This window comes from Knufia obscura (genome assembly GCF_036327395.1).
Source record: "Knufia obscura strain CCFEE 5817 isolate CBS 148926 chromosome Unknown scaffold_6, whole genome shotgun sequence".
Taxonomy (NCBI): Eukaryota; Fungi; Ascomycota; class Eurotiomycetes; order Chaetothyriales; family Trichomeriaceae; genus Knufia; species Knufia obscura.
Window position 1 is genome coordinate 182341 of NW_027042692.1, and position 15150 is coordinate 197490.

The window sequence follows — 15150 nt, forward strand, 5'->3', positions numbered from 1 at the left end:
ATTTAATCTGGACTGGAATACGCAGTAGCTCCTTGAAGTAGACCCTAAGCGTTAGGCGCGTACAATGCCCGGAGTTGTCCGCAATGCCAAGAATGGTGTCTAAAAGCGCCCCCATCTCCCTGAATTCAGTGGCAAGCGCTACGGTAGGCCAAGGCATAAATTGGCTTTCTCGAGATCTTACGTCTTTTCCATTTTATGTGTCTCCTATCTCGTACACATTGGTGCCATATGTTTATGATGAGGCGTCCGAGTCAGCAGTGCTGAAGAGATGTAGCACTGTAAAGCAGATAACCTCCCCATGCAAGGTCCCTAAAGAGTGGCGTTATGGGGTTGAGAAGCTCGGGATAAATTGTGCTGAACTCTGCAATTTTATACACCATTGCACGACTGCCAATCGCACACTACTACACCATCTGTAGAGGGCAAAAGCTCTGGTCTTTGCCACTCATCCATCAATCATTTGTTGCTCAATACCTCGTACGACATCATGCTTTGCCTGTGGATTGCATCCAATCCATATGCTGCTCGATATCCTTCTGCATGGCGTTGGTAACTTCTTCCAATAATTTTGTCAGAGGTGTATTCGAAGCCTTCTCAGCTTGTACCCTGAGATATGAATTGTTGAAACCGTCATTGACATTGCACTTGGCAATTCCATGCTCAACACATTTCTGGTACAACTCTGCACCGAACCATTCTGTGCCTGCCCCATGCAATACGAAGCGTACACGGTCCTTCGCTGCCTTTCGAAGACCATCGAAACGGTCCCACTCGAGTTGAGGCCCCTTTGGCCCATACTTGCCATGGACGTTACCGAAGGCTGGAGCAATCCACTGAATTCCTGTGTCAACAAACTCTTCTTGCTGCTCCGGAGTGGTCAAGATGGCTTCCAGGTCAGCAGTATCCGCTACACCATCCTCCCCGCCATTGATTCGTCCTGGTTCAGCTTCTGTAATGATGCCGCGGTCGTTGCAATATTTGACTAGCTCCTTCGTTTTCTGCAGATTCTCCTCCCGCTCATAATGGCTCATGTCGACCATTATCCCATCAAAGCCACCCATATCGGCAGCGCGTTTGATCATCTCAGGTGTTTGAGCATGATCCATATGTACGGCGACTGGCACAGATGCGTTCCGTGCAGCCTCGGCTGCCGCATGCACAAGTACGCCATCGGCATATTCAACCGCCCACGGAAATAATTGAACAAGAGCTGGCGACTTCTTAGCCTCCGCGGCTCGCACGGTCGCTAGTATACCCTCGATATTGTAGCAGCAGAGGGCAGGTACAGCATATCCGCCCTTCGCGGCTGCTTCGACGATCTGGTAAGCTTTGTTCTGTTTGAGGTCCACCATCTTGAAAGGTGGTGATCAATATGATTGAGTATGAGCGACGACGATGCAGCAAACTCTTTCTTATGAACCATAAATGATATCAGAAGTAAAGCCCTGAGTTCGGAACCATGAGAATTGGAGCCACTCGGCGATCTGCCGATCTGTTCCGGATCCTCCTCCGCACGGAACAGTGCCCGCAGAACTTGCAGTGGGCAGGGAATTACGGACTTTCTCGCCGCAATGTCATCTGGTGAAACTGCATTCATCAAGATAGATTTCCATCCGGCAGCTGTGTACTACATGAGCATTTTCACAACTTGCTTTGCCTCCTTACAACCTTTCTCGCATAAGGATGTGTATCGCCCCTGTAAACGTAGGGGTCGAGCTCCGCAGTATTCAACAGGCCAGGGTGAGCTTCACTCAGGCTCCTAATGCCGACTTGCTGCATGGCAGTCTCTAACTCGTCCTTGAGGATATCGATAAGATGACCAACTCCCTCCTCGCCATAACCGACCGCGTAGAGGTACGGCCGCCCCAAGCATACCGCACTCGCGCCGAGGCAAATTGCTTTCAGGATGTCGCTGCCTCTTCTCACACCACCATCAATGAAGACCTCCATCTGATCTAGCACTTCCGGACAGTTGGCTTGTATTTCGAGCAGTGTGAGTATACTGGGCTGTGCAGTATCAACTGCTCTTCCGCCATGATTCGAGATGTAGATGCCGGCACAGCCGTGCTCCAAAGCCTTTCGTGCATCTGCTGCACTCTGCACTCCCTTCACGAAGATTGGTGCATCGGTCAAGGTCTTCAGCCATCCAATGTCGGACCACTTCAAGTTCGGATCGATGAAACTACCAGTCGACCTTGCCAGCCCTGATCCTTTCTTGTCTCCTGCCACAGACTGCACAGCCATGTGTTTCTGCGCTTGGTACCCAGCATCAAGCTGAATGCGCTCATCGGCCTCGCGCTTGCCAACCACTGGCAGATCGACGGTAACAAGGATTGCTGCAGGCTTCAGCGCCGAGATGTCCTTCACGAGCTTCTCAGTGGCTTTGCGATCTTTGTTGACGTAGAGCTGGTATAGGAGAGGATAGTCTTGATCTTCAATGGCCGATCTGATCTCTCCGTATGAGAATGAAGCGTTGTTGCAAGCTATTATGGTGGTGCCTCTTGAGTGCGCAGCTCTGTACATAGCAAGTTCTCCATCTGGATGTGCCAGCTTGGCAAGAGCTGCTGGGGAGCTGAATACAGGAACAGAGAATTTGTTCCCAAGGATATTGGTCGAGGTATCTGGTTCTGGCACACCGACCATGACTCGAGGACGAAAGAAGATTCGACGGTAGAAGTTCACATTGGCGGCATGAGTCAGGTTGTCGTTCGCAGCTCCGGACTGGAATGCCCACGTCTTCTTGGATAGGGCTTTCTGAGCTGCGGCTTCGAAGTCGTATGTATTGAGAATCTGGCCAAGATCCGGCTTTTCATCTGGTGTCGAGGTGTGCTCCAGGTTGGAAACTTGCTTTGACTTCCACTCATCGGTCACCGTCGATTCGTCAAGTTGTCCTTTGAGTGCGAAGGATGGAAGAGATCTGGATGCTAGGGACGGTCCGTGGACTTCATTGTATGCTCGTGATGCGTCCTGGCCTGCATACTCCAGAATGATACTAAGACCGCCAGGGTGCGACGGTGCAAAAGAGGTCAGATCCCATACTGTGCCATTTATTGAGGCCCATAGATCAGACTGTGAGTTATGCTTGGAGAGCTCCTCCACTGAGATCTTCTTTTCTTGAGCCATGGTAGCAGTCAACGCACAAATAGAGTACCAGGAAAGATGACCAGAACGCTCAGATAACACGATTCATGTACAAGAGAGTCTCCAAACATAACCACGAGAAGAATGCTTGAAAATAGTGAAGATATGACTGGTGGCGCGAGCTGTGTTTGCTTCACCGGACGATTGCCGAGGACTAAATGATGTCCAACGAGCTGCAGGGTGCGGAGAAGCCCCGGGATTGGGGTCGACCAAAACCACTTAGCGTGTACCATAATAAAGCTTGGCACAGGTAGCGCGTTTCGGGTTTTACGCGTCATCAGCTCACTCAGAACAAAATTCTTTATCAACCCGCGTAAGACATTTACAAAGCGTCGAAAACCTGCAGGAAGTGGCACGTCCACGATACTTCGTATGTACAAGTTTCCGAGATGACAAGTGCGAGCAGCTTAATTGCTGTGCACTAGACTGTTGTGGAAGTGATCCCTGGTCCAATTGACCAGTTCCTGCCCACATATCAGATCGTCTTACCATTGGGGAAATGCCGAACGTCAAGTCCACGAAAGTGCTTCAGAAACGATCAGATGCTGCACTGGAGTCGTTCCACAAGTACTATGCTGGCCTTTGGGGCGAAGACAGGTGGCACAAGTCGCTTTTCCCTGCACTCATTGAGTCCACTAGGTATTGTGCTCTTGTCAATCGCTTCGCGTCGTTCTCAGAGGTACAAGCTTTGTTGAGACCACTGCCAGAGGACAAGCTATTAGAGATCGGACCAGTATTGACTGCGACAAGCTCGGCGGAGGTAGCCACAGCTGTCACGTACCCTATTGTGCTGCACAGCTCGACAGAGAGATCTTTCCCTACGCCTCTAAATGTTTCGTCTGCCGAACCGACCAGTCGAATCTCCTCGCACTGGAATTTGGACCTTGCCTCGGTTTTAGCAGCGGCTATGTTGCAAGCACGACCAGGCGAGCAAGTGCTGGACCTGTGCGCAGCACCTGGTGGCAAGTCGATCGTTCTTGCACAAATGCTATGGCCTGGATTGCATGCTGATGCGCCAGCTACTGATTCGGAAGGCACGACCAGCATGACGCGCACATGCCTGCACTCCAACGAGTCTGATCGTACCCGCCACAAGCGGCTTGAAGCAAACATGCAATCATATCTACCCTCAAGACTATTTACTGACAGTGCAGTCAGGGTTGTCCGCATCGACGCGTCTGAGAAATCTGCATTGCATGAACTTCCACTCGGCGCTGGTGGCTACGACAAGGTTCTGCTTGATGCACCTTGTTCCTCGGAAAGGCACATCATTCACGCTCACCTCAAGGCATCCACAGCGGGCCAAATCGCCGAAGAACTAGCGAATTGGAAAGCAAGCCATACCAAAACGCTTGCCAAGACACAGGCTGCATTGCTGATGACTGCACTCAAAGCTGTGAAGCTCGGTGGTAAGGTCTTGTATGCCACCTGCTCGATCTCTCGCGAAGAGAACGACGATGTGATAGAACGAACAATCGAAGCTGTGAAGCGCAAGCACAAGAACAATACTGGTCCGGGACAAAGCTCGTGGGAAATCAAGATCGATACTACCTTCGAGCCGGGTCCTGAGAGTAAGAGCCTGGTCGCAAGCATGACTGAATCCACGAAGTATGGCAGAATAGCTCTCCCAGACCACGTGGTTGGAGGCCGCTGGGGCCCTTTGTACTTTTGTCTGATGCAGAAAGTTCCGTACAAAAGTAAGACCGAAAGTACGTCTAACGACAACATATGATAAGCACCGCAGCATCCCGATTCACTGGATTCGACATAGCACAAACACGATCCCCAAGCCTACCTAGCTGCACGGCTTCTTTGAGCATAGACTTTGCTTGTCTGCTCGCCCCAATGAACAGACTGCTTGCTTAATAATGCATCAACACTAAGCGACGCAGAGATGCCGTTGCCCAACCCCGCTTTGTGGATGCACCAGAATGCCAAGCACTTCTCGCCTCGATCTCTTTGGCTTATGAACTATAGCCAGAGCGACACCATCAGAGAGACGGGTCGAACGTCAACTATCACTGTAACTTTGAGGACTATACCGATGGCTTAGTGCTTGTATCATGCTACGCTCTACACTAATTATGCGCGCGGCTGATAGCGCCGACGTGCGTTGGCAAGTGTATCCACTACATAGGAGGAACACAGCGCTCTATGGAGGTCTACAGAAAGCATGGGCTGAAAACGACCGTAAAGAGTATCTTCACTTCGCCAAAGGCTCCGTGGTCTTCATTCGATCTTCACTATCAGACGCATAGTGAGAGAGCATGGCCGAACTTCCTGGCGTTGGCCTCATTACAGGAGCAGGATCAGGTAAGTCGTCTTGTCCTCGGTTCGTGTAGGCTCGGAAAACTCGTGGACAGCTCACGACCTTATACAGGTATCGGTCGAGCGACGGCCCTAGCATTTGTCCACGCAGGCTGCACACGCCTATCACTAGCCGATCTCAATCAGAAAGGACTCGAAGAGACCCGCGAGCAGTTATCTAGCATCAGTCCTGAAGTCAAAGTCATCCTCACAATAGGAGACATCGTTGAAACGACCTTCGCCGACGGGTTGGTAGATGCCACTGTTGCAGAATTTGGCCGCCTAGACTATGCCGTCAATGCGGCAGGCACCATCGGTCCATGGGCGAACTCGCAACAATTGAAGCTCGAAGACGCTGATAGAATTATGAACGTCAACTATCGTGGAACCTTCCTGTGCGGCAGGGCCGAAGTTCGAGCAATGCTCAAGAATGAGCCGGCAGGTCCAGATGATATACCCGGTCAGCGTGGTGCGATCGTGCATATTGCCAGTGGACTGTCCAGTGTTGGCAGAGAGGGCGCTCGTAGGTGTCTCGGAATTCTATACCAAGGTTGCCATTGAGGATATGCTGACCCACAAATGTGATAGCCGCATACTGCGCCTCGAAAGGTGCAGTCGTACAGCTTGCGCGGGCCGATGCACTCGATTACAGCAGAGACGGTATAAGAATTAATTGTGTCTGCCCTGGTCTGACAGAGACGCCGTTGAGCACTAACCACAATGATCCGGCTATGATTAAAGCTCTCGAGCCGGTGGCAGCATTGCATCCCATGGGTCGCTGGGGGAGACCTCGGGAGATCGCTGATGCTGCTGTGTTCTTGTGCTCGATGCGGGCGTCTTTCATACAGGGCCATGCTCTTGCCGTTGATGGCGGGTATCTGGCAATGTGATGGAATATGTCCATGCTGCTTGGCATGCGGAAAATTGTACAGAAGTAGCAAAAGTGGTTCGAGGCGGCTGCAATTGATCTACATATCAGGCTCCAACCTCGCCGCACCTACCTTGTCAGCTTCCACGTTCAACGCTTCGACCTCTCCTAAAGTGTACGGTATACCGTTGATCCTTCGCTCTTCCTCTCTATCTACCTCAATCTCCCCAGGATAATATATCCGCTCAACACCCGCCGCTTTCTCGCTCCCCACCACTTTCTGATACAGATAATCCATTCGGCTTTTGAATTCTTCCAAACTCATGAACAGATCCGGCTTGATTGCGACTATGAAGTGTCCAACATTCGCTGGTCTAGACGGGTCGTATGGATTCGTGACCCAACCTGCGAATGCTGAGCCTGACAGGACACCCGAGAAGACGTCCATCATTATGCTTAGTGCCGAGCCCTTAGGTCCGCCCATTGGCAACATGACACCCTCAAGCGCGGCAGATGGATCATCAGTCGGCCTGCCGTCCTTATCAAGCGCCCAGTCCAGCGGTATCTTCTCGTCTCTGCGCTTCGCTTTGTAGATCTTCCCACGAGCAGCGACTGAGGGGGCCATATCTAAGATGAAAGGCTTTGTAGAACCAGCTGGTGCACCGCATGCTATCGGGCTCACACCCATGAGTTTCTCCTTTCCGCCAAACACTGGCAGAGCAGGCGACGAATTGGTAAAGACAAGACTCATCATATCACTTTCAATCGCGCGTTGACAGATCCATGCGGACATGCCAAAGTGATTGCTGTGTTTCACGCTTACCATGCCTATGCCGTAGGTCTTTGCAACTTCGACTGCATGGTGGATTGCCATTGTTGCGCCGAGGAAGCCAAAGCTGTTCTTGCCGTCGACTTGTGCCACGACTGGGGTTGCGGCTGTGAGTTCTGGGATGGCCCGTGGGTCAAGCACACCTTGGCGTACGCGCTCCATGTAAGAAGGGATTCGATTGACGCCATGGGTGTCGATGCCTCTCAGATCGGCGGCCACCAGGCAGCGCGCAACTGTCTCGGCGGAGTCTTCTGGAACATTATTACCAATGAGGATGCCTCTGACGAAGTCGTGAACTCTGTTGTGGCTGAACCGGGGCAGCGTTGCGTTTGGTGCTTCTGTGGTCATGGCAAATCTGCTTCTTCAGTTCTCGGAACGAATGGGACACGGTTGATGTATTTCAGTGGTACAGCATAAATGTTCTTCGACGAGTAGAGGCGAAACGGAAGCCTGTAGTAATATAATACCGAACCCACGGCAGGGATTTGCCATCCGGTAGCGAGATCGTAGTATCGAATTTGAGGAGCAGTCGACAGCTTACCTTGTGATCGGACCCAGCCGGAATCGTGCCTTAGAATGCGACTGTGGTCATCTCGTATGGTGGTACGTTCCAGCGCTTGTTTCCGGTGACAAGACAAGGCAATAATGATTTGAAGTCTTTCCGTTCTGCAGTATGAGTCTGATCTATTGCTAGTACATTCCATTCAGCTAGTGGTGCATAAGGAAGGAAAGAACGCATTGAGCGGCACCTTCTCAACGACGGAGGCTCTACGGTTGAGCATTGTTCCACCCACACCTCTAAACTTACTGTAAGTAGCGCGTCATAGCCGGAGACTTGGTAGCAACGAGAAGATGGCCCACCAAGTCTACAAACAAGCTTCTATCGTCAATCTCTTTGTTGCGACTGCCTCAAAGTCCAGCAGGGACAGATTGAACATGAAGTATCAACAAGTTTCACGGTATTATCTATGACAGTATTTGATAGGACGGTATTGCCATCCACACCCAACAAGCGAGCATCGCATAGAGCATCGCATATCGGGAAATATTAGCAGTGCCGTTCATATTCATGCCTGCTCTTCCCAATCCATATACCAGCTATGGCGGCTCAAATGGTTCTCAACCTCGACAATGGTCCTCAATTGTCGGCATCGTGACCGCCATCATCGGCAATGTCCTCATATCTTTCGCACTCAATACCCAGCGCTACGCCCACATCCGGATCGATCGGGAGTACAAAGACAAGCAGGATCCAGAAGCAAAGCAGGCTCGGAAGCATCTGCCCAAGAACTTGCGCAACTATGGCTCGGCTGTACACCAAGAGGAAGCTGCTGAGGAGCGGCAGAGGATCAATGAGACCGCAGAAGTACCAGAGGAGCTGAATGGCCATCATAGTGAGGATGAAGAGTCGAGGCCGAACGGGAAGAGACATGCTTCAGACGACACAGTACGACCTGACCAGGAAGAAGGCGGAGAAGAAGAAGACCATGGTCGGAAATCATACCTCAAATCACCCTGGTGGTGGCTAGGCATAGTGCTGATGACCATAGGCGAGACTGGAAACTTTTTGGCCTACGGCTTTGCCCCAGCATCCATTGTGAGTCCACTCGGAGTGGTAGCATTGATCTCAAACTGCATGATCGCTCCCTTGATGCTCAAGGAACGCTTTCGGCAACGCGATCTTTGGGGTGTGCTGATTGCTATTGGAGGCGCAGTCACTGTTGTGCTGTCAGCGAAAACACAGGAAAAAAAGCTGGGACCGAGTGGTCTCTGGGCTGATATCAAAAGATGGGAGTTCCTGGTTTACGTCTTGATTACATGTGGTTTCATCGTCGCACTCATGTTTGCAAGCCCCAAATATGGTCAACGGACGATTATGGTTGACCTGGGTTTGGTCGGTCTGTTCGGTGGTTACACAGCGCTCTCAACCAAGGGTGTTGCTTCTCTGCTTTCGACTTCACTGTACAGGGCTTTCGAATACCCTATACTTTACGTGCTAGTGCTGGTTCTGGTTGTCTCAGCAGTTATGCAGATACGTTATCTGAACCGGGCATTACAAAACTTCAATTCAACACAAGTCATCCCTGTACAATTTGTGCTATTCACATTGTCAGTCATCATCGGATCAGCAGTGCTGTACAGAGACTTTGAGCGCACAGACGTTGATCATGTGCTCAAATTCATCTTTGGCTGCCTCTTAACATTCGGTGGCGTCTATCTGATAACCAGCGGACGAAAACAAGAAGACGAGGAAGAAGATGAGGCAATCAAAGATCACGACGCAGAACGCATTCATCTGCTCGACGAAGAGCAAGTAGACCAGCCAACTTCACCCACCAAGCAAGAATTAGACCTGAAGCTCGACACAACAAAACTCGAACCACTAGCACCACAAACGCCGCTCCAACCCTCATCACGAGCCTCTTCTGCCGTCCCATCAATAGCAGTCACGCCAGCCGCATCAACGGACGATCTAAACAAAAACCCCTGGCTCTCCTCAACAGATCATCTATCGCAATTGAAAGACACCGCAAGCAGCGCACGACCACAAACCCCGCGGAACCAGACAATCCCGTCTGCCTCAGCATCCCAAACAACCTTCTTCACCCCCAGAACATCGGCACAAGAACGTCTGACCCGTACGCTTTCATCCCCAGCACAACCCGAGACGCCTACACGCCGCGCCGCATCTCCACCCAAACCATCCCTAGCAGATACAGCCCGTCGCGGTAGCATCGCACGTCTTCTGCCAGGACCGATTCTGCAGCCCCTGTCAAGCTCTCTATCTGGTATTGCGGCAGACCATATCCTCAGGGGTGAAGGAACGCCAAGTTCGAATCGTATGTCCCTGCGCAGACACAGATCGAATCGGGAAGCGACACGTCTGAGAGCTGCAGCGGCTGGCATATCAGATACGGAGATCGAGTCTGGTCCAGTCTCTGCGTTCGCGTCGGAAGCATCCGTGCAACGTGCGCGAGATGCACGGAGAGCGCAGGCGGCGGTTGGTGGAGAGGATAGTCCGTTGTTGAGGCGGACGAGGACAGGTGAGGATCCTGGACAAGGACTAAGCGGGAGTCTGAAGAAGACCAAGGGTCGGCTACGGGGTATGAGTGAGACGCTGACGAGTATCATGACTGGAAGGAGGGGCAGTAGAGATGATGGCGAGGGAGATGGAGGTGGTGGGCAGGATCCCGAAACGCCGCAGACAGCGACGTAGGCTTTGAGATACATAGCGTGGAGTCAGGTACATATTTTTGTTTGCAAGCGAATGGACGTGGGAAACTAAACTCAGGTGTCTGACGCCGCCTCCTCTTGTTCTGCTGTAGCACTGACCAGCAGAACCGTGACTCCCATATGATACTGCAAGTCCTCATACATCCTTGACTGTACCAGTACCCATGAGAACATCAAGCTCAATATCCGAGTGTCAGAGTCAAGAGCACCATGTCGAGTCGTGAACAGCTGAGCCACCGCCGGAAAAGCACGACTCACAACGAGCGTGGATAGACCTGCCATCGTAGACCTCATATGCTCACACCTTATACCTGGTCCGCACACCTTCTCCCAACGGGCACCCAACCAGCACCACTTCGCAAGCCGTCAGTGCATCCAACGCCAGGACCCGCGCAACTGCCTGCCATTTGCTCATGGCGGCAGTTCTAGCACTCAGCGGTCCTTGGATTTTGACGTGACTACCGCGTTGAGAAAGGAGAATTTACCCAATCTGTTAGTAGAGCCGTGAGCGATGAAAATGCTACTGCACATTAGTAGATGTACACTGCAGGTCTGGGGTGGAGACACGGTGTCGTGAAGCACATAGCGCTCATGGAAGATGGATTGATAGGAGTAGGACAAGCAAGGAATCACTATAGCTATACCTGTTTGCGGGCCCGGCTTCTGGTCGCTTCTCTTATCCAAGCGATGTACACAGGTCTGTGTTGTTGCCAAGCCCGCCTGGGGAATAGAGCTCAACAGCCTGAAACACGAAGCCTAGTCGTCCAGTCTCCAGCGATGGAAAGAGCGTACGCGTACTCGGAATCCTAGGAAACGTGTATAGAATCAGAAACTAGACTGAGCGGTTAGAAGAGCAAGGGTCAGAATTTGAATATGATCCATTTCGTCTATCTATATAAAATTCCCACTAGATCATTCAGCATTCAAGTCCTTAATATCCCAATCGTGCTGTCTCATTCCATACTCTATGCATATACCCATCCATCCATTCATTCGTTCATTCATTTCGTCGTAGATTTTCGTGCATTGAAATGGCTGTACCGCTTGCTCAAATGCGCAACATATATAGTCATAGTCGTTTCCATAGCCTATTGCCGCCTCTTTCTTTGCGCTCAGATGCTGCTTGAATAAGTCTGACTGTCACCAGTGTTGTGTCCAGAGCACGTTCCGCCTTGTTCCCACTGCTTCACTGTTGTTCACCGTCTCCAACCAACAGGTGGCGGTGGTCGTCCACCACGGTAGACAACCTCACGCTCGACATACCGCTCATCCTCCCGGTTCCAGTCGTCCCTCGGGCGCTCGCGGGCTGGTGGTCCCTCAATGGCCAGTGGTGCCCTAGGAGACGAAGGCTCAATCGCGGGTCGAGGAGCAGCGCTGTTCTCCCATCTGATCTCGTTTATGCGTTTGTGACGGTCTCGTTTGATATCTTCTGATAATCCAACGAGGCGTGCGACATCGGCCTAGAACACAGTCAGTGATTGGTTTGAAGTCAGCGTTCATGTGTACTCACATATTGCATATACTTGAAAATGTAGTAATACTCATCCGTCTCTTCATATTCGTAGCCCATCTCTTTGATCGCCTCTTTCACAACCAAATCTTTCGTAACCTCAGTCCACAGGCCATCCCTCGGATCTTTCCGTGCACCGTATCTGGGCCCGATCGTCGGTGGTTCTGGCTCGGGTTCTGGCGCCCGAATCGGTCGAGGCGCAGGCCTGCCAGGATCGGTAGTGTATCCCTCGTCGTAATCTCCGTCTGGATAGAACTTCGCTCTGCGGTCGCCGTCGTATCTCTTCCATGAAAGTTCTTGTGCACCTCCACCCGCACCATCCATTCGGACACGTTTTGTACCAGGCGGGATATCGACAAGACCCCAATCACGAGTTGCACCACGGTAGGCTTCGCCAGGATAGCCGCGTGAGAGAGCCCGATCGTTGTAATATTCTGCTTCTTCGGCGATGTTGCGGTCTTCCCAGCCTGCACGTCGAGATGAGGAATAATCTATTTCTTCTCTGTAATCCTCGCGCTCCTGTCTCCTGGTGGGCGGCCCAACGCTCTGAGATCGCTCGTTTCGACTAATGACAATATCTTCTTCCTCTCTTTTGCCGTTGCGGGTCTCTGATCTCCTGATTTCAATGCGCTCTTCAGATCGCTCACGGACTGGCGCTGGCGGAGGTGGTGGAGGTGGGGATGGTGGTGAGGGAGGGCGAGGAGGTGCGTAGACTGGCTGTCTCACCTCGTATCCATGATCGATGTGTCGATGGTGTGTGATGACCTCCTGGTGGATTTGAGGAGCGTACACAATGGGTGGTGGTTGTGGAGTTGGTTCCGGGACAGGAGGTGCTCTCGTGCTTACAGACATGGACGGCGAAGGTGACCTGGAATGAGAAGTCCTGCGGATAATGATCTCTTGTCTGGATGCATCTCTACCTCGGCCTTCGTCACGATCTCGACGAATGATGATCTCATCTTCAGAAGCACTGCTGTGCGATCGACCTCGTGAACGCTCGTGCGATATTGGACGTGTCAGGGCCATGTTGTCTTCGTACCTGCTCCTCGAAGGTGGAGCACGTGAATGGCTGTCAGTTTCTTCCCGGCGGATGATGATTTCTTCTCGATCGACTTCGTTTCTACTTGGCGGTGGAGGTGGCCTGTAGCTTCGGTGGGAGACTACATCGTCGTCAAACCTAGAACGGGAATCTCGCTCATCGCGGCGGATGATAATTTCTTCTCGTTCCCGCTCGCCACGGACAGGAGCGGTAGGGGCACGGCGAGGAGGAGCATAATCGTGATGGTCGTGCTCGTCCCTTCTAATGATGATCTCTTCTCGTTCTCTCGACCGTTCTCTTTCACGATATTGTGGAGCTGGCGGTCTAGATTCTGATCGCTCGTCTCGCCGAATGATGATTTCTTCCCTGTCTCGAGATACTTCACGAGGTCTTGGTCGAGGAGCGGAGGATCTAGCATCCGATTGCTCATCTCTCCTAATTATGATCTCTTCTCGCTCTCGAGACACTTCTCGGGGTCTCGCTCGAGGAGCTGGAGGCCTCGATTCTGAGCGTTCGTCGCGACGGATAATGATCTCTTCTCGTTCCTTCTTCTCCGGTGTGGGCGATCGACGCCTTCTAGGAGGCGCATATGTGACATCCTCTCGATCTCTGGCTCTCAGCACCATTGCACCAGCCGTAGTCTGACCATAATCGTCTCTGAGGAAGGCTGGGCCCTTCCTGTCGTATTCTTCTTTGAACGTGAATGTGTCTTTCTCCCGCTCTCTAGTGGGCGGTGCACCACTTCCGGTTCTGAAGTTGATACTCGCATCCCGAGGATCGCCATATCTGCTCCGACGATCGTCGTACCGATCGAAATCAACCTCGCTTCGTGATTGATATCGAGACATCGTGTTACCTTATCGTGCGCGATGAACAGTCTCAAGTCTTCCGGCCTCAAGGTACACTTGTCTCTCTGCAGAGTGGAATTGTTTCTACTGTCCGTTGACTCGTCTCAGTCGTATCGGTATAGCAGACACAGACGCTGATCACGAGAATCAACAAGCGCACAGCAGAAATATCGTAAAGTAGTCGCACAAGATGAAAATGTCGGAAAGAACGATGTGAGTTCAGCCTATCCAAGAAGAAGGACCTCGTGGTGTCACAACAGGCATTACCGCAGGGTATGCAAGGATTGGGATTGGGCTGCTGGTGGGGTTATCCGATGCCCAGCGAACTCGTGGCATACGAGCACAGCGTTAAGTACAGCAGCGTACTATTGAATAATGTGCGCGAGTGAAAGGGGAGAATTGAAGAGGAAAGAGCGCCTACGAAAGAAGAGCAAGTACAACGCAGCAAGCAACTGGCAGGTCCGATGAGTCGTTTCAGAAGCAATGGAAGTGGTGGGCATGAAAAGCCATCGAAGCTGGGCTGCAGGCAAGACCATGATGCTTCAAGAATGACGTTGTGTCGCATGTGCTCAAAGCCCAACTGGATCTTTCCCAACACGCCATCTTGCTTTCCGCCCATTCGATCACACGTTTTGTTCTTCTGGCTGCCCAATCGAACCTGATGATCAGCGAAAGTACTTTTCGTAACCGTGCACATAGCAGTACGATTTGACCTTGAGCAGGGTAGCACCTCGGGACGGGCAGAAATCTACGAGACGTTTGGCGCACGGATAAAGATTTGCGGAAGCAGTTCGGCTTGCCATCTTATTCAAAGCACGAACCAGTAGTGTGCTTGGGCTAAGGCGGGGAGAACCCTGCTCCAGCCATGAAAGTCGTGATCAGATTTGACCATGAAACCAATATTCGATTGCGACGCTATCATCGGGCATATTTGACTAAATGCTTGCTGTCGCTTGCTTGTGCCAACATCCTCCCCAACCTCTTCTATCTTGAGGGAGGCCTGTGCATAGTCGCTCGCTGCTCGCCCATCGAATATGACTCAATGGTAATGCTGTATCGTGTCTTCTTCACTTCCTTCGAGGGAAGTGGGCTTCAGACCCTACCCAGCTGATACAATCTGGGCTCTGTGCGCCTTGCAGAGACGCTTGCCTGTCAAATAAACATATCTGTACAAATTACCATATACGCCAACCTATGCTGTATACTGCCGCAACGTCTTGTTGCCATGAGAAGGAGAAAATGTCCATGTCGTCGTCAATTCGTGCATATGTGCATGTGACCCATCTCTCGGTCTTTGCTGTAATCCGCGCACTGTTAGAGCAACCACTTTTTGAATGGAAGCTTCATCACCCACTGCCATGCTACGTTAGTATT

General features: G+C 51.6%; 7 protein-coding genes across 7 annotated transcripts; 3 read left to right on the forward strand and 4 right to left on the reverse strand.

Annotated features, from left to right (window-relative positions):
• Positions 1-485: 485 nt before the first annotated feature.
• Positions 486-1352, reverse strand: PMZ80_005564 (uncharacterized protein; the record flags this gene model as incomplete). Its single annotated transcript, XM_064873984.1, has 1 exon — positions 486-1352. The coding sequence occupies one exon, from the start codon at positions 1350-1352 to the stop codon at positions 486-488; it is 867 nt and encodes a 288-aa protein (XP_064729706.1).
• A 289-nt stretch (positions 1353-1641) lies between these two features.
• On the reverse strand, positions 1642-3123 carry PMZ80_005565 (uncharacterized protein; the record flags this gene model as incomplete). Its single annotated transcript, XM_064873985.1, has 1 exon — positions 1642-3123. The coding sequence occupies one exon, from the start codon at positions 3121-3123 to the stop codon at positions 1642-1644; it is 1482 nt and encodes a 493-aa protein (XP_064729707.1).
• Positions 3124-3640: 517 nt separating this feature from the next.
• PMZ80_005566 (uncharacterized protein) lies at positions 3641-4873 on the forward strand (the record flags this gene model as incomplete). Its single annotated transcript, XM_064873986.1, has 1 exon — positions 3641-4873. The coding sequence occupies one exon, from the start codon at positions 3641-3643 to the stop codon at positions 4871-4873; it is 1233 nt and encodes a 410-aa protein (XP_064729708.1).
• Positions 4874-5408: 535 nt separating this feature from the next.
• On the forward strand, positions 5409-6338 carry PMZ80_005567 (uncharacterized protein; the record flags this gene model as incomplete). The annotated part of the gene is made up of 3 exons (XM_064873987.1): positions 5409-5454; positions 5522-5971; positions 6037-6338. 3 exons carry the CDS (start codon positions 5409-5411, stop codon positions 6336-6338), a joined length of 798 nt encoding a protein of 265 aa, XP_064729709.1.
• A 78-nt stretch (positions 6339-6416) lies between these two features.
• Positions 6417-7493, reverse strand: PMZ80_005568 (uncharacterized protein; the record flags this gene model as incomplete). The annotated part of the gene is made up of 1 exon (XM_064873988.1): positions 6417-7493. The coding sequence occupies one exon, from the start codon at positions 7491-7493 to the stop codon at positions 6417-6419; it is 1077 nt and encodes a 358-aa protein (XP_064729710.1).
• A 721-nt stretch (positions 7494-8214) lies between these two features.
• Positions 8215-10362, forward strand: PMZ80_005569 (uncharacterized protein; the record flags this gene model as incomplete). Its single annotated transcript, XM_064873989.1, has 1 exon — positions 8215-10362. The coding sequence occupies one exon, from the start codon at positions 8215-8217 to the stop codon at positions 10360-10362; it is 2148 nt and encodes a 715-aa protein (XP_064729711.1).
• Positions 10363-11575: 1213 nt separating this feature from the next.
• On the reverse strand, positions 11576-13776 carry PMZ80_005570 (uncharacterized protein; the record flags this gene model as incomplete). Its single annotated transcript, XM_064873990.1, has 2 exons — positions 11576-11839; positions 11890-13776. 2 exons carry the CDS (start codon positions 13774-13776, stop codon positions 11576-11578), a joined length of 2151 nt encoding a protein of 716 aa, XP_064729712.1.
• Positions 13777-15150: the final 1374 nt, after the last annotated feature.